Source organism: Hipposideros armiger, unplaced genomic scaffold (assembly GCF_001890085.2).
Source record: "Hipposideros armiger isolate ML-2016 unplaced genomic scaffold, ASM189008v1 scaffold_1167, whole genome shotgun sequence".
In the NCBI taxonomy this organism is placed as follows: domain Eukaryota; kingdom Metazoa; phylum Chordata; class Mammalia; order Chiroptera; family Hipposideridae; genus Hipposideros; species Hipposideros armiger.
In genome coordinates, this window is record NW_017732517.1 from 240,981 (window position 1) to 259,666 (window position 18,686).

The 18,686-nt window shown below is 47.5% G+C and overlaps 1 protein-coding gene across 1 annotated transcript in view; it reads right to left on the minus strand.

Moving 5' to 3' along the window:
* Positions 1-18,686, minus strand: part of BFSP2 (beaded filament structural protein 2) — a 68,289-nt gene that overhangs the window by 36,700 nt on the left and 12,903 nt on the right. The window contains 3 exon segments of the mRNA XM_019632715.1: positions 3,667-3,693; positions 6,563-6,607; positions 8,375-8,388. Coding sequence (XP_019488260.1) covers positions 3,667-3,693; positions 6,563-6,607; positions 8,375-8,388 — 86 coding nt within the window.

Sequence of the window (18,686 nt, forward strand, 5' to 3'; positions counted from 1 at the left end):
TCCTCTTCTGCTCTCTGTCCTTGTGTCCAAACAGAGCCAGAACCCCTGCCATCAAGGTGACATTGCCAGGCCTCTTGTTAGAAAGAGACACTTTGTCACAGCAGCATTAGTGTGAATTGCTATGTGAGATTAAGCGGTCTTGAGGGGGTAGGACTCAGGACCTATCTCCTCAGCAGCATTTTTAGAGGATTATCAAACTTTTGTTGGAGTGAGAAACAAGGGACTCCTTCAAAGCCTAAAATGTGACTGAGGAGAACAGCAGGGTTGAGTACCAGGAGAATGGGCAGCGGAGGTCATGGTAGCCTTGGGGTTTATTCTGAGAGGGATGGTTGGGAAGGTGGGAGGGGCTAAGCATTGGCTAATGTCTGCTCAAAGTGCCCTCAGTGTGGCATGCAGCTGCCTCAGTTCACGTCCCAGGAGCTGTCTTCCCTACGCTTCCATGTAAAGGCTTCCTTAGCACACCTTGTACCAGTGGTTTTCAAAGTGTGGTCCCTGGACCAGCAGCTGCGGCACCACTTGAAAACTTGTCAGAAATGCGAATTCTCAGGCCTTACCTCAGATGGCTGGGTCAGAAACTCTGGAGGTGGGGCCCAACCACCTGTTTTAACAACCTTGAACAAGGCTTACAGGGCACACTGGACTCGGAGACCCCCCGCATCACACACACTTGCCTCCGGGCCTGTCCATGCCACCTCCTGGGCTGCTCCTGGAGTTCCTCCACGTCCCTGCCCATGTCATTGCCTATATCTAGAACACCTGGTTTTACCACCTCACACTCCAGTCCTACCACCTGAGAAACCCGACCTCACTTTGATGCTCATTCAAACATGGCTTCCCCTGGGGAGCTTTTTCGTTCATCCACTCACTCATTCTTGCCTTCATTTCTTCAGCACCTGATTATGATTTCCTCTGTGCCAGGCTCAGGGCTGGTTGTAGGGGAATCGGCAGCTATTGTGGGAGAGGCGGTTAGAAAGGTAGGCAAAGACCAGATCATGGAGGGAAAGACCTTGAGAACAAGGGAAAGGAAGTGGGGTTTACTAGGAAGCCATTAAAAGGTTTTGAACAGGCACAGGTGTGACGTATGTGGTAAGTGGATCCCCTGACTCCAGCAGGAAAGGAGGGTTGTGGGATACAGGAGATGATGCCGAGGGCCCAGCAAGGGGGCTCCAGGGGACACGATGGTGGCTTTGACTAGGGTGGTTGTAGGGATGGTGGAGAGAAGCAGATAGGTTTAAGATCTCTTTTGGGGATGGAACAGATGGTTTTTGGTGATGAAGCAGTCATGGAGAGAGTGAGGGAAAGGAATTGAGAATGACCTCTAGGTTTTTAGCCTGAGCTACTGGATGCATGGTGGGGCCTGTGCGGACGCTCCTCCTCCCACCTTGGATCATGCCAGTGTCTGAGTCACCCCCACCCCTGCGGCACATTCTCTATCTTACCTCCACTCACCATCTTGGGCCGATTACCTGGCTAACTCTAAGATTCAGTTTCCTCACCCATAAAATGAGGATAATAATACCCGCTACCTCTTAGGGTAGTTGTGAGAATTAGATGAGCTACTGCATGAAAAGCGCTTGGCCGACTGCCTGGTGCAGGGTAAGTATTCCGTGGCTGGTAGCCATTCTTATTGCTGTTATTTGTCTTAGGACAGAGCAGTGGTTCAACGGCTGTCAAATGAATCTGATGGGTGTGTGCAGTCTGGCACTGTTTCCACGCTGCTGCGCTGGCAGTTGAAGGAAGATTTCCTTCTAGAAGCTTGGTTTTTTTTCTGCTTTCAGTTTTTTTCTGTCCAGAGTCATTTTGAAGCCCTGGCCACTGGTACGATGGTGAGGAGGATTTTATCCCTTCTGACTGCCGTCCTCACTGTGGATGTAGTTATTAAAATAAATTCAGCTGGTGGTGGCAGGTGAGGGATTTGACCATCACTGTGTTTAAAAAGGGCAAGGACAAGCAGCGTTTTTAAAAGTGTTATCCTTTGGGCCCAAGGGTACGATGAATACTGTATTTGCAGTTAAAGATATTGGCATTTGAGCAGCGAGGGCTGTGGGCATAGCAGGAGGTGGGCGAGCCCGGGCCCCTGGGAAATTAGACTCCGCTGGCCCAGTGGCATGATGCAAGAGTCCCTGGAAACCCTCTCACATTTATGTGACTTTCAAGTTTAGGACAAATGCTCAGCACAACTTGCTTCTAGCAATAAATGAACAAGAAGTCCCCACTGATGCTGCACCATGTTACCAAGCCGAACAGATGCTTCTCTGTGCTCATCCTGACCTGCCAGCTGCATGTGTCCCTGAAGACGTGCTCTCCTGTCCTGGCTTCCATGACACTACTCTCTTTTGTTCTTCCTCCTGCCTCATTGACCATTTTCATTGACCTCCTTCATTAAGTCTTTCTCCCTTATCTGACATCGACATGCTAAAGTGTCTCAGGATTGGGTTTTGGGATGTGTTCTTTTTATCCCTATGTGATTTTATCTATCCACATGGATTTACATATATGTGCTGATGACTTCTATATGTATATCTCTGGCACAGAACTTTCCTCTCAACTCCAGGCTGGCATACTACTCTCCTTGATACCTTCTCTACTTGGATGTTTCTCAGACATCTCAAACTTAACATGACCCAAAATGGAATTTTAGATTTTTGCCCTCAAATCTTTCCTCCCCTGCCCCCAATCTTCGCCGTGTCAGTAAATAGCACCAACATTTACCCAGAAACCAGGAAGTCTTGATACCTCACTTTCTCTCATATCCCACATTTAATCCAACACCAAATCTAATCAATTCTGCCCTCACAATGTATCTCAAATCCATCTACTTCTCTCCATCTCCCCTCATAGCACCTTGGTGCACGTTACCATCATCTCTCCCATACCACTGCCATCTCCTTCTAACCCCAGCTCTGTTCTCCTTTTCTCCAACCCATTCTTCATCCTGTTTCCAGAGTGATCTCCTTACACTCTTCAAATCAGATCACTCTGATTAAATTAAATTAAAACCTTCTCTCTTTTTTTAAAAAAGATTTTATTGGGGAATCGGGGAAGGGGAACAGACAAGTTGCTGTCCTTTTGTTCTTCAGTCTAGTTGTGGAGGATGTCACTTCATTGGTCCTTGTTGGTATTATCATTGTGCTCTTCCTGGGTGAGGCAGTCACTTGCTGGCCATTGGACAGCCACTCACAAAAGCGCACACCAGCTGCCAGCCAGCCCTACTGCAGCCTACGCCGTCGCTGGCAACTCGTGGCGGCACAGCTCCAGGTCGAGCTGTTGTTCACCATCTTAGCTGCAGAGGGCAGTGTCACTGGCCCTTATGTGGGATCCCAACTGGGGCCCTGCTGCTCAGAGCTGGTGTCCCAAGCCAACTCCTAAACAACACACCACTCGGCCGGCCCAAATTAAAACCTTCTTAGAGGTGTTTCTTATACTTAGAATAAAACCCAGACTCTGACAGTGGCCTTCAAGGCCATGCCTGCTTGTCAATCTCCCCAGAGGTCACCTGGCTCCGGCCATGCCGGCCTCTGGTCTTTCTGGACCACGTACCAGTCTTTCTCCTGCCTCAAGGCTTTAGCACGTGCTGAGCCCTCTGCCTGGACCACTCCTCCCTGTTCTTTGCATGGGAGGCTCCCCCATACTGATCACCTCACCTAAGCTAGAAGCCCCGTTTACTCTGCCCCTCTCTGCCTTGTTTGCTTTCTTTAAAACACGTATCATGGCCTATAATTATTATCACTTTTTATTTATTGGTTTATTAGTTATTATCTCTGCATTTGCCACCAGAATATAAACTCCTTGAGGTCAGGCTCTGCCTTTCTGTCTTGCTGTTTGTTCCGTCCCTGGCACAGTGTCTGCTATAGTAGGTTTCAGGTGTTACGAGCCCCGCAATAGAGCTGCCTCTTCATGGACAAGCAAGGCAGGAAGACCTGGTTCCTACCTTCAGGTTCCTACCTGGTTCCAACCTGAGATGACCTTGAGCACCTCCCTCACCCTCATCACAGCCAGCAGGAGTCCAGGGAGAACCAGGGACACCTGAGGGCTAAGGTTGGGTCTCACTCACATCAGAAAGACAGGACAATGGGCACATCTGAGTCTGTACTGCAAATAATCCTTGACCTCATTATCAAACTGTGCTTTGGCTGAAGAAAGGATATGTTCATAGAAGGGGTCAGTTGAGCATGGAGTGAGAAGCCAGAACCGCTGGGTGGCGTTATCTACCATTCTTGGGCAATCAGGAGTGCCCTGGTCCCAAGAGGCTGCCCTCTGACATGATGAGGACAAAGTTCCTTAGGCCTCACCTTCCTGGGAAGCCTCTCCACACCTCCCAGTGCTGGTTCTGGGCTCACCTAGCATCCTGCCTCCAGCTACCTTAGACTAGGAGGGAGTGCTGAGGACAGCAGGTGCCAGTCCTGGACGCGAGAGGCTTAACCACCACTGTATATTAGCACGTCATCCTGGGTGGATATGTCAGAAGGGTTTGTCATGAGCCAGCCTGTCAGGGCCCAATTCTCTACAGATGCCCTAACGAAATCTGAGTTTTGACCACAAGGCACATCAAGATACAGTGACCCTGGCAGGCTCTGCCTGGGAAGCCAGATGACCCCTCTCTATGATCTCTCTCTCTCTCTCTCTCTCTCTCCTCTCTCTCTCTCTCTCTCTCTCTCTCTCTCTCTCTCTCTCTCTCATACACACACACACATTTGGAGCAACTGCTTTTCAAACTCCCATTTCCCTTTCTACTGGAAAGAACTTACTAAGTACAAATTTGAACTTGCGTTTTATTCAGGGGTGTGCTCTTGAATAAACCCTCACAAGTTGGGCATTGCTCTTGACTCTAGTTTTATGTCTTCTTCACTCCCCTGCTACAAACTGAATTATTTTTCTGAACAGACCCAGGCCTTTCCGGCTTCCAGACTGGACTCATACTGCTACCTCTGCATGTCATGACCAAACCATGCCACACAGCCTCTACATTTTCCTTCTTTGCCTGGTAAACTCCTATGCATCCTTCAAAACCCAGCTCAGGCCACACTGGGTGCCCTCTGTACTATCCATTTTCCCTGTGGGTATATCTCTATCACTGCAGTTGTCATGCTGGAATTTATTCTGATCTTTTCTATCTTTCCCCATCACTGACGTACGTGTCCCCAGGACAGGGACAATCTCTAATCTCCTAAGCATCCAGCTCAGAGCCTGGCACACAGGTGCTCAATAAATATTTGTTAACTGGGTAGACAAAACAGGCTAGCTGGGGACTGCAAATTAACACAAACAAGTAAGGCAGAACATAATTAGATGTGTAGAACTAAGTATAAGATGCCTGAGAAGCAGAACTCAAAATTTAAAGCCAAGCTTCATAAAACCCAAAATAGAAGCAACCAAACAAATCAGACCCAAACATTTTAAAAACACTGTTTTATGCCATGATCAGCCCTTCACAGGCATGCTCTTATTTAATCCCTACGCCCAATGAGAATGGTCATACAAAATGGGTGCATATTAGCTACTTCTATTATAGATGAGGAAACTGAGGCCCAGAGGGTTCAAGGAATGTGCCGCAGTACTAAGTGGCCCAGCTAAATTTACTCCACAGCCCATGCTTTTTTTCTTTCCTTAAAACAAAACAAAACAGAAACAACAAAAAATAAACAGAAATCCCCAAACTTTTTATTGTGGAAAATTTCAACTCTATAAAATTACATAGAAAGGTAGAGAAAAACCAGAATGATGACCCCCTCCATCTCTCCACTTCAGCAATTAACATTTCATAGCTAATTAAAAAAAAAAAATCTCTACTCCCACTGACCTCTACTCCTTTCAGAGATTATTATGTACCTATCATTGTACCTGTAAATATTTCACTAGCCCATGCTCTACTGTGTACTTCGTGTATTTTAATTTAAAGATCATCAAAGCAATGCATACATTTGATTGAAATAAAACTAAACGATACTAAAAAGAAGCGCTGGTAAAGAAAAGCGTTTCCCTGCCCTACACTTGTCCCTGCCCTTGTCCTTGTTCCCAAGCATCTTCAGCTTTTTGTCCAGAGCTTGCCCTGGATTTCTACAAATTTCTTGATTGTTTGACTTATCAGCCACAGACATGGTATATTGACCTTCTGGCCAACAAATGAAGATTTAGCTCACTTACCCCCCCCCCCCCCCGCCTCCCCACCTTTTTCCTTTATTTATTGGCTGTCTTGGTAACGTTAAATAATAAAGCTCTATTTCTTGATGTATCAATTATGGAGAGTTTCTTTCTCATACTCTCTCTCTTATAATCACAGATGTTTTATTTTCTAAGGTCAAAAGGGAAGACAAAAACCCAGTTTAATTACTAAATGAATCTACTGATGGCTGTGTGAAATATTGGTCCTTTCTGCTAAGAATTATGATGTAGGTGCCTCTCACTGTCAGAAGCTAAGGGCAGACGGCCAAATTGTTGCTTTATTTCCCAACCGGACATCCTCGGGCCTACAGAATAATGTCAGCCTTTAATGATTTTTTCACCGTGCTTCCTCTCCAGGGCATGGCTGCCAAACCCACGTGCAACCATCTTGCCTCACCACCATGCTTGGATCGTGATTCTAACATTATGTAGCTCAGTTTCTCCTCTTGTAAAATGGGGTAGCTTTATCTTGACAGTACCAGGGTTACATAGTCATCTCTGAATAGATGTTTGTTAAATAAATGAGTGACATATGTTTAAAGAGCCAAATGTGAAACAGCATTGTGAAACCCATTCAGAAGCATGGAGTTGGCAAACTTTTGGGAGGTGAGGCTATGAAGAGAGTGGAGCTGTGGCACACGGTTTCAGGGAGGGTAAATTTGTGCAGCCGCTTTGGGGAGCAATTTGGCAATGCCATATCAATGCCGATGAGGGGCACGGCATCTTCTGCTCCTAGGTACGGACCTAGAGTAAGGTCAGAAACTTTTTATATAAAGGGCCAGGCAGGAATTATTGTAGGCTCTATGGGTCAACAGTTTATGTGGCAACTCTGCACAACCCCTGCCCTCATAGGATGAATACAGACATAGACAATTAGTACGTGAACATGTGTGACTGTGTTCCAGCCAAACTTTATTTACAAAAGCAGGTGCCCGCTTGGGTTTGGCCTGTCTAGAGTGTGCCCACCTCTGACCCAGAGAAACTCTCCTGTATGTATACAGGAAGGCTTATGTCCCCTCTGGTTTGTGACAGAGCAATTTGAAAGCAACCTACGTCCATCCACAGGAAAATACATAACCTATGGTAGCTAGATAATGAAATTCTCCCTGTGTCAACATGGGTAAATCTCAAAAACAAAATGAGGAGTGAAGAAAGCAAGCTGCAGGAGGAAATAGTATGTGATGGTTAATTTTATGTGTAAACTTAGCTGGGCCATGGCGTCCGGATATTTAGTGAAACATATTCTAGATGTTTCTGTGAGGGTGGTTTTGGATGAGATTAACATTTACATCAATAGACGTTGAGTAAAGCAGATTGTGCTCCAAAATATGGGTGAGCCTCATCTAATTAGGTGACGGCCTGAATACAGCAAAGACTGAGGCCTCCGAGCCAGGAGAAATTCTGCCAGCAGGCTGCTTTGACCTGGAACGTTGGCTCTTTCCTGGGCCTCTAACTGGCTGACACCTTGATCTTGGACTGCTAGCCTCCATTATCCTGTGAGCCAATTCCTTAAAGTAAATCTCTTTCTCTCTACAGAAACATCCTATTTGCTCTGTCTCTGGAGAACCATGACTAACACTCGGTATAATACAATGTAATTCAAAGTTTAAAATCATGCAAAACAATCCTCTACAGGGTTTAGATGCATATATAGTACAACTGGAAGAACATTGGTGGGAATGATAAATGCCACGTTTAGAGCAGTGGTGTCCTGGGGGAGGGGACTGGAATCAGCACAGAGCAAAAAGGGGGTTTCAATTGACATCTTTGATTTCCTGTTTTTTTTAAAGAAAGGTCTGTAGCAAAGAATCCTAAGGCTGACAATTCTGGATGTTGGCTACCCCTTTTTATATGTTTGAAATATTTCATAATTAAGAAAATGAGGTAACATAAACAAAACAACTAGGAAAAGGAAACTAGCGCAGTGAATGGCACATCATGGGCCCCTAACGTACCTAGAGTGAGGCTGGCCAGGACAGATTGGATGGAGAAGGTAGGTCAGAAAGGGACAGGAGGGGACTAGGTGGAGGGGAGGCCTCTGAGCACCAGTAAAGGCCTCCACAGGCAGCAGGAGATGAAGATGGAGTGGGATTTGCTGGGAGATTCTGGGTAGGAAAGTGGGGCAGGCAGAGCAGGAGGAGTGGATCGTGGACTAGAGGACGACAAGGTGAGCAGGGGCGAGGCAGTGGGTCGGCTGTGTGGACACGCTTACATTTGTTTCAGACTCTCTAAGCTGCATCTTGTGTTTACCTGAAGGTGGCTCTGCAGAAAAAGTTATCCCCAACTTCCCTCTGATGAGGTGTTTCCTGGACACTTGCCAATGTCAGGCTTGCTGGGGACTTGCGGAAGCTTAAACCAAACAACAAGCTCTTCTTTGCTATTTTGGGTGTGGCTGCTGGAGCAGACACTGTCAGTGCTCAGCCAGGTCCCCTTGGATCTTTGTGTGGGTGTGACCTGGGGTTCCGCGTGTTCTTCTATTCCCACAGTCAGCACTTGGGTTCTTTTTGGAGCTGTGCCCTTAGACTACCAGAGTCCACTTTATGGTTCCCCTGGGCTAGTCCTTTGGGAATGTGGGGGTGTGAAAGCCAGCCCCCTTGCTTGTGGTTGGGACAATTCTGAGGTGGAATTGACCCACCTGAGGTCCCACTCAGGGTCAGGCTGAAGCCGGGCCTTGACTTGATCTGGTTCCCTTGCTTGTTCCTCCCTCACAGGTTTGCCCTGGGAGCACCTCTATAAGATGTCACCTGTTAAAGAATCCTAGGGGGCAGCCAGTTAGCTCAGTTGGTTAGAGCGCAGTGCTCATAACACCAAGGTTGCCAGTTCGATCCCCACGCCCTCTACAACTAGATTGAAACACCTATTTGACTTAGAGTTGATGGGTCCTGGAAAAACACTGTTCCCAAATAAAGTAAAATAAAATAAGTTTAAAAAAATGTTAAAACAAATCCCCTAGACTTGGTATCTGTTTCTTGGGGTCCGTCTAAGACAAGAGTTTTTTCTCAGCTTCATGCTGTTCATCCCAGAAACCCTCTGGAGTCAGACTGCCTCGAACCTTAGTCTGTCTAGAGTGGAGCTGGGTACATAGCCTCTGGATCAGACTATCCAAGTTGAAAGTCTTCTCTGTATCACTTTTTAGCGGTGTGACCTTGGAAACATTATTGAACTGGTCTGTGCCTCAGTTTCCTCATCTTTAAAAAGGAGTCAAGGGCTGGCCAAATGGCTCAGTTGGTTAAGAGCTCGCTCAAGAGTGTGAGCTCTGAGCAACAGGGTCACCGGTTGGATTCTCGGCCCCAGCTGAGCTGCCAACAGGTGGCAGGATGGCTCAGCTAAAAAATAAATACATACATAAATAAATACATAAATAAATAAATAAATAAATAAAAAAGGGGTCACAAAACTATTGGCCTCATAGGGTTGTTGTGAAGTTAAATGAGGTAAGATATGTAAAAAAAAAAAAATCTCAGAACAAATCCTGGTACATAGTAAGTGCTCAATAAATGAATAAATGTTAGTTTTGTTCATCTCTACTGGAGCTAAAGGGACACTTAAGGGCAATAAAGGAATAGATATGCTTTACCCCTGAGCCTGGGTCTTCAAACCAAGCTAATTTAACGAAGGGAACAAACTGTTCTCTGTTATGTGGACACATAACCTCAATTTATTATGATGGGACAGAATAGACAGGCCATTGAATTGGCAGTGAGGATGTGGGTGATACTCTGTTGAAAGAATTATAGAAGAAACCTCACTCTTCCTTTGCCTGAGATGCCATCACATCCCCCACCCCCGGGTTGGCTGGGGAGTAGGTAAGTGGGATGGGGCTCTGTGTCTGGGGATGGAGTGCTAGTAGGGAGAGGCTAGGAAAGGGAAGAGAAACGCTCACTCAATCCTGTGTGAACATCTACAAGAAAGAGGGTACAGGACACAAAGTATTAGACTTGGAATCAGAAACTGTGGTTCTGGTCCTGGCTCTGGTTTCCATTGGACACCATATTTCTCATCTCAGAGTCACAGTTTCCCCTTCTGTAAAAGGGGGTAATAACACCTATTCTAGTTACTCTGCAGGGAGGCTGTGAGGATCCAGGGAGACAAAGCAGAGGACATGCTGGGTCCTGTGAGCTCTTTTGCACTGGAGTCCTATCCATGGTGCCAAAGTGAAGGTGTTAGGAGAACATTGCAATTGCATAAACAAGATTATCCTTGGAAATCCCTTAGAAGGGCGCCATCTTGGAGACCCATGGTCAATGATAAGTCCAGCCCAGCCGGGGGTTTTCTTCAGATTAGACAGTTGACTTAAACCAGGAGTCATGCTCTCTGGAAAGTTCCTTTCTTGAAACACCAGCATCATGCTCAGCATGGCATAACCCTCTCATCCTGAGGGGCACATGGGAAGTGAGCCTGTTTGAAGAGGAAGCAAATTCGTGCCTTCCGTCTCATGCTCCGTACAGGGCACACTCTCATGGAGGAAGCAGAATGCCAGCACCATTGAAATGGTGTTTCTGTCTCCCCACACTTGCTTAAGGTACATGCCCATATGAGACAGAGGGCACAAGCCAGAAAGCTGCTGGGCTGCCTCTCACACTGCAGGGTGAGGCCTCCGCGGAATTCTCTGCCACCTGCTTCCAGGAAACCTCAACTTGGAAATTTCATCACAGTGTTAGAATGCAGTGGGCTCTCAGAGATCAGGAAAGATGAAGCATCAAAGCATGAGGGGTGTGATGGCTTGTCTCAGGCCTCAGGGAGCGTCCTTTGCCCTTTAAAGTCCAACAGCAAAGACTCATGGGAAGACGATGGGTTTTGACTGGAGAGACGGGGCTTCAAACCCTGTCTTTGTCATTCGGGGATGTGTGATGCTCCAAAAGTCTCCCTGTTTGCAGAATAGGGACAAGAAAACGTTCTCCCCAGTGTTGTAAGATGGTTAAAATAAATGTGTGTGTAACAGAATAAAAAATTGCCTGAGACTGGGAAGTCCTGCACGCCTCTCACAATGGCCCAAAGGTGCACCCATCCTGGGGAGCAGAGGTGGAGCCTGTGACAGACATATTGGCCTGGGTTCACTTGAGAGGAGTCCTGACCATGAGGGCAGCCTGTGAGGGTGAGGGGGTGCTGGTGGGGCATTGGCTGAAGGAGGGGCTTGTCCTTGCAGTGGATCCTGTAGGGGCATCTCAGAAGAACCCGGAAAAGTGTGTCCCCATGAGAAAGAATCTGGTTGAAATTCTAGCCAGACCCAGACACTGTGAGGCCAACTTACAACAGTCTCTATCAAGGAAGAACTTTCCTGCCCTGTTTTCCTCCTGCTTATACTTTTGTCGCCTTAGAAACAGCCGAGGGAGTGAGGGTGGGAGAGAAGCAAGAAAGAGCCCAAGCTGAAGAAAGACCTCCCCTTCCTAGGCGCTGGGTCCTACCTGGGGGCAGGGGAGAAAATGAGGGTTGATGCATTGAATAATATGGTGACCAGACATCCTATTTACTGAATTAAAACGATGTTTTGTGATTTGAATTGCGTGCAATTTTCTGTTATCTACAAGTGAGCAGGAAAATCATGAGACCATCCACGTTTGTATCCAGAGACAGGAGACAATATTTACCTCCCACCGAACCAAAGCTGCTTTTATAGCTATACCTCATGAGTCCTTCCTGTTCAATGTACTTGACATCCATCACACACTTAGCTCTGTGCTTGGCCCAGAGCAGGCACTCAACAACATATGGATTTATTTACTCATCATCCCTCTTAGGCCTCAAGGTCCTAGAGTTTGAGAATACTTGCTTTTCAATATTTGAATTCCCATAGTACCTGGTGACGAGTAGACCCACATTCAATGCCTGATGAATGAACATAACAAAACTGAATTCTGTGCCAGCCCCGTCATAACAGCTACCATGACAAATGTTGCACTGCTGAGACTGCTGGTGAGGAAGGAGGCAGGGCCAATGCATGCCAACATCACTACTTACTTGCGACATTAATTACATCCACAGTCTGAGGAGCTGCGGCCTAATCTCCGACACTGACAAAGCCTTTTCCCACTCACATTATTTTTCTTTAAATTTCAGAAGGGTCAGGGCCATGAAGGGAGGCATAATTATCTCCCTCCTTTTGCAGAAAATGTAGTGAACGTGGGAGAGATTAGGGACCTGTGCAAAGTATCTGGCAAGCTGAGACTGGGTGGGACTCGGCCTCTAACTCCAAACTCAGGCTCTGGCCTAAAGCCCAAAGCCACAGAAAATGCAACTGAAAGAGAAAAGGAGGGGCGTGGTTTCTTCCATCACAGGGATGGAAGCAGGTGAGGATAAGGCACAGAATTGCTGGCTGCTATATGCAAATTCTCAGGGCAAAGTGAAATCTTATGTTTGATTTATAATCCTCAGGAAACTGGGAGCTGTCGTGGACATTCTGACATGAATGTAGTGACTGCAGGGTGCCATGAATTATGTGGCTGGCCTCTCAGGATCAGGGAGGCTTTGCAGAGAAGGGGTGATTATAGGCATCCAGAACTTCACACAAATAACATTTTGCAGCTGGGTGACTAGGTGTGGAAGACAGTTCCCAGAGCAGCAAGAAGGTGGTGCCACTTGCCAAGAGAACCAGGTCAGAGGCAGGGATTCTCGCCTCCCCTGCCACTCTGATTTGGCCTGGAGGCCACTCTTGGATTTCTGTCACAAAATGGGATACTTCTGAGATACCAAGGGTCCATCCCTTATTGCCCGTGTATGCAAATGCTAATTAATCCCTTCTCCCTGGGGTACCGCGGAGCTGGCTGGGCAGAAGGTAGCAGGAAGGCCATGCAATCCAAGTAGTTATTACTGTTCTAACTACTACAAACCATGACGGAAATTACTACCAGTTTATTGAGTGCTTACGGTGGCCAGGTACTATGATAAGTGCTCTGAATTATTTAATTCCCATGAAAATTCTGTGGAGTAATTATTATTATCCTTATTTCACAGATGAGAGCATTGAAATTCAGAGAAGTTAAGAAATTTGTTTTAGGTCACAGGTTTGGTTAATGAATTCAGTTCTTTTGGACTCTATAGCTTGTACTGTTAATCACTGCGATATACTGTCTCTCCCTCCCTCCCTTCCTCATTCTGTCCTTTTTTCCTTCCTTTTTTCCCTCCCTCCCTCCCTTCCTCTCTTTGTGCCTAGCACTGTGCTGAGTGTTAGGTTCAGGAAGGGTCAGACCACACCTCTGCTCACGGGGACCCTCAGTGTTACGCGTGTAGGTGCAGAATGACAGCAGCGGGTGATCGGAGCCATGATGACCATGTGTTGAAGGTGAAAGAAGCTTCACTTGCATCCAGCACCAGCTTCAGGTCAGAGTTGATGCTGGGGGCTCTTCAAGTTGGAAATTCGAGCTGTTTGTGGGTTTAATCTAACCTGGATGTTTGTGACCTTGGATCAGGTGTGAGCTTTGCTCTCTCACTCTCACTAACCCTCCTCTCCCCCCACCACCGCCCCTTCTAGCCAATTTTTCCCTTCACTCTCTTCATTTGGTAAGACCTGGGATATATTCTGGCAGGTGCGTGTGTATGTGTGTTGGGGCTTATGCCACCACCTGACCCTCAGTAGTGGCCGCATTACTGAGCACTGCCAGTGGCCGCCGGACAACCAGCTAAGCCACAAAGGATCAGGGACCTGGGCTCCTTGGACAGCTGTTTCTTCTCTTTAGGTTCCATGTCCTGCTCATAGGTAATGAGTAGCAGTGACAGAAAGGTCATGGCCCAAGGCTTGGGCAGCAGAGAAGTCTACCCTCTCATTTTACAGACAGGAGCCTCTGAGTGAAAGGGAATGGCCTCAGGGCACACAGGCAGTTAGCAGCCCCAGTGAAGACAGCCTGTGGGCAGGCGTCAGTGACACCTGGTCTCTTCATGTCTGTGAAGAGAATGGTGACGTGACCACCTGCTCACCAGAGTCATGCCAGGGAATCCGGCCTATTCCCTATGTGTCTGCAGGGAGATGTCAGCTTGATCCAATCCCTTCACCTAACAGTTGAAACTGAAGTTGAAAGAAGTGGAGTAACTTGTCCATGGTCACGTGGCCGCTTAGTGACATTAACTGTGTTTCTACTAGGTGAGGTGTACTCCGACTCTCTGTACCATGGCTTTCCTTTCTGAACCTCAAGCTCCATGGGTTTTGATAGGACTTGGGATCTGATTCCAAGTGAAAAAAGGAAGAGAGGGTGAAGTGGATTAGGTGCAGGAATAATGGTATTTCAGGAAACTTTTAAAATGAGATTTGCGGAACTAGGACAAAATATTGGACATCAGGACAATAATGTGAAAAAAAAAAAAGCTACTGTTATGGGTTGAACTGAGTACCACCCAAAAGATACATTGAAGTCATAACCCCCAGTGAATACCTGTGAATGTGACCTTATTTGGAAATAAGGTCTTTGTAGGTATAATCAAGTTAAGATGAGATCATTAGGGTGGGCCCTGGTCCAATGTGACTGATGTCCTTTTAAGGGGGAAATTTGGATGCAGACCCACAGGGAGGATGAAGGCAGATTGGGGTAATGTATCTACAAGCCCAGGACCGACAAGGGTGGCCAGCTACCCCCGGGAGGTAGAAAGGAGGCATGAAACAGATTCTCGCTCAGAACCTACAGAAGGAACCAACTCGCTGACACCCAGATCCTCAACTTCCAGCCTCCAGAACAGTGAGAGAGTACATTGCTGTTGTTGTAAGCCACCCGGTTTGTGGTATTTTGTTACAGCAGCCCTAGGAAAACATCTCTTGTTAATCGATTATTTTGCTGGGCACTTACTTCCATTTGTTGATTTAATCAACATTTATTGCGCACCTACTGTGTGCCAGGCACTGTGCAGGGTGCCAGAATAAGAGCAGGGAGTGAGAGAAGCTAAGCTCTGCCTTCCCGAAGCTCACTTTCTAGTTCACCGTATTGTTTCCCTGAGTCCTCACAACAGTCCTGGGAAATAGGGATCCCTCAACTTCGAGATAAGGAAATTCATGCTTAGCAGTTAGCCACTGGGCCAGGGCGTCACTTCTGGTTAGGATAATGCTGGGCCTGGATTTCATCCAGGATAAAGTGGAGAAAGGGTACAGGTGGGCTTAGTCCGTGTCATGGCCTGCTCTCTCTCACTTATGGCTTAGGTGTATGACTGCTGAGATGCCCAGGGGGAGAGAAGGGTGAGACAGGCAGGAGTGTGGGTCCCACATCTGCTCAGCATTTTGGAGGCATAAAGTGGGCCCTGCCTCCTAAAGTCACAGCACAGCCCAAGAAACCATGCCTCTGCCCCTGGCCTTGAGGACCCTGCATAACTCTGTGTGAGGCGGGGGACCCCTCACATGCCAGCTCTGACTCCACAGTCCTTCCTCCCACCACTGAGCTTCAGGAGGCTGAGGAGGCACAGTTGGGGCGTGAGGAAATAAAATCATGGCTCTGACAGCTGGCAGCCGGCAGCTAACAGGTAGGCCATAGTACTCTACCTGCACACAAACATTCACAGAGGATCAGTGGTAACCAGACAGGGTCACTCTGTGATCCTGGTGCGAAGAGACAGAGACAAGACCACACTGTGTGATTCTATCTGAACAAGGAGGCAAGGACACACTGCAACCACACACACAAAAAATCAATATTCCTTGTCCAGCTAGCCGAAGTGACGGGAGACTGCTGTGTACTAATGATAGCTTTATGTCTGCTTCATGCCTCCTGTCGCCTGGATAAAACTTAGAAGATACTCAGTCATTAAACAGCCCCCAATTCCTGACAGCATCAAAGGCAGAACAAGTTCTTGTTCTTAAACGTTTCCCCAAATCACCCAGCACAAGCCCAAGCCTCATAACAAGCCCCTCCCACCTAGCGTGTTTCTCCCTTGCTGCAGCAAGCTAATAAACTTGACTTTGCTTGCCTATCAGCGTGCTCTCAGTGGCCTGCTTTGCTTTAACAGGTGCATGTCTCACCTGCAGACACAGAACCCAGAGGTTGGAATCGGAGAACCCCCTTGGGGTGTGGCCTCTCTCCTCCTACGATGAACTCTAAGCTCTTCAAATAGCCCATGGAACTAGGTGGCGTGGGAGGTGATCACCCTTCAGGGAACACAGATCCCGGGCCAGAAGTCTGTGGCAGGCACTGATATAGGTCTGCGTTTTACGGTGAGGCTCCTCTCACCCATGGGGATGCCCACTTTCCATGGTGAAGGGGTGCTCCATGGGGAATTCTTAAACACTGCTCAGATAAAGATGTTCTGCCTCGAGGGCCGACTGCTCAGCACATTTTACTGAGCATTAAAATCACCAAGGCGGGGGAGAGGGGTGGTGGTGAAAGAAATCTCGGGGGATGGGAGGGTTGCGGGGGTGGGGGTGGGGCGCTGCCCCATTCCCCAGCAACAAAGCTATTAAACTTTCAAGTCCCAGCTCTGAGCAGCCTGACAGGCTGGAAGCCGCCCAGCCTGATGAGTCATGGTAAGTTCCAGTGACAGCGTGCTTGGGTAAGGATCAATTACTGTTTCTGACAGTTTCTTCCAAATTAAAAGAGGCAGAGAAGAGGAGACAAAGCAGGCACAGCCCAGAGTTTAAACTCCTCACAGATAATGGCTCTGGCAGACTATGACTCTATCTTATCAAACAGTGGGCACTCAAAGTATATGCAGACCTGTTTACACTTTGGGGTCTGGGGTGTGAGACAGGACTGACACTGGTCTTATAAGTAAGTCTAACAGGGGGCTTTTAGGAATGTTTTGGGGGGTAAACACAACACTGAATTGGTCCCGGCTGAGACACTAACTCACTGAGGAACTTAATTTCGGGGGGCCTCAGTCTCTCAGTCTATAAAATGGGTGTTATGGGCTGAATTGTGTCCCCCTTAAATTCATATGTTGAAGTCCTAACCCCCAATACCTCAGGATGTGACTGTATTTGGAGATAGGGCCTTTAGAGGGGGGTAATTCAGTTAAAATAATGCCACAAAAGTGGCCCCAATCCAAAATGTCTTGTGTCCTTATAAGAAGAGGACATTTGCACACAGATACGAAAAGGGAAGAAGATGTGAGGACAGCCCCAAAGAGAGTCCTCAGCCGAAACAACCCTGCTGACAACTTGAGCTCAGACTTCCAGCCTCCGGGACTGTGAGAAATACATTTCTGTTGTTTAAGCCACCCAGTCTGTGGTACTTTGTTGTGGTAGCCCTAGCGGCCTAACACAGAGGGCATAACCCCATTTTCTTGGGTGACACAGACATTGTTGAGAGGATCAAATGAGACAGTGAGTGAAATTTCCTGTTAAAACTTATGTCTGAGTCCTGCAGTTCATAGTGAATGTGTGGACCGTTTTACCTTCATGAGTCTTATCAAAGTACATGATTTAGTTAGAAGACACTGGAGGGGAACCGATAGAATCCCCAAAGTGTTTGTGCCCCTCCAGAAGGTGGCTGAGAGCTGGGCAAACAACGCAGAAATTCAGGGGCCTGCCCAGGGCTGCCTACTGGAGTTAGTGCCAGGCAGGGCTGGCCTTGGGGGTATGGACTCCACCCTGGGGGTCGCCGGCTCCCAGTCACCTGCAAGCGGCCTGAAATATTGCTGGGAGCAATTCACTTGGCTGGCAGTGCCCCTTGGGGGAAGGGACAGGGGCTCACAGTCAGTGAACTCCTTAGATGCCCCAGGAACTCTGCTTTCTTGCCTCCTTTACTCCTCACAAGGACTCATGATGCATGAAAAAGCCATTTTCACCTTCATTATGTCCCTAAACAAACCGAGGCTCCAGGAAGTGAAGAGACACACCCTAAGTAATACTAAATTCATTTACAGATAACCTTTCCTCTCAGAGTTGGCTGAGGAATGGGCTCTTACCTGGAGGGGTGGGAGTGAAGGTGATGGGAGGGTGAGAGGACAGTGCCCTGGGCTTCCTGGGCCAGAAGCGGCAGCTGGAGAGGAGTGAGTGGGGGTGGGTACAGGTGCTGGGGGTTGGCTGACAGGTGTGGGCAGTTAGCATGCAGGCAGTGTACTTCCTATATAAGTTTGCCCTGGGTCCTACATAAGTCTGGTGGGAGGGTGGGGGTGTCCTCTCTAACTTCATTTCTTTCTCCATATTGTAGCATTTCCCCTAAGACTTATTTGGATGGTTAGCCATTGGCCCTTGAAATGAATAAGTAAAAATTACAAGTGTTTTCCAATAGCAGATCAGTTTCGTGATGGAGTGCTCCACTCCCTGTGCGTTGCTTTTCATTACCTGCTGATAACAGCTGAAATGACGTCTCATTTCTGCTGAATAATGCATTTGTGACAGTCCACGCTACTAGCTCGTTTACAGCCAGATAAATGAGTTCTTATGTGCTTTTCCCCAGTCAGGCGGATGATAAACTAGGTTTTACTTTCCTCAATTGAGTCCTCAGCTTCAGTGGATCAGCATAAACCCTCTGGGGAGCCTCCGGGGAAGGGTGGAGAGGGGTGGGTGGGTGGGGCCTGTGGAACCCCAACCCCTGCCCCTCCCCTCCCCCAAAGTAACAAGTTGCTGACATGAGTTTTATTTAGTACTTCAATTTTTTTTTTTTAAGGTGAAA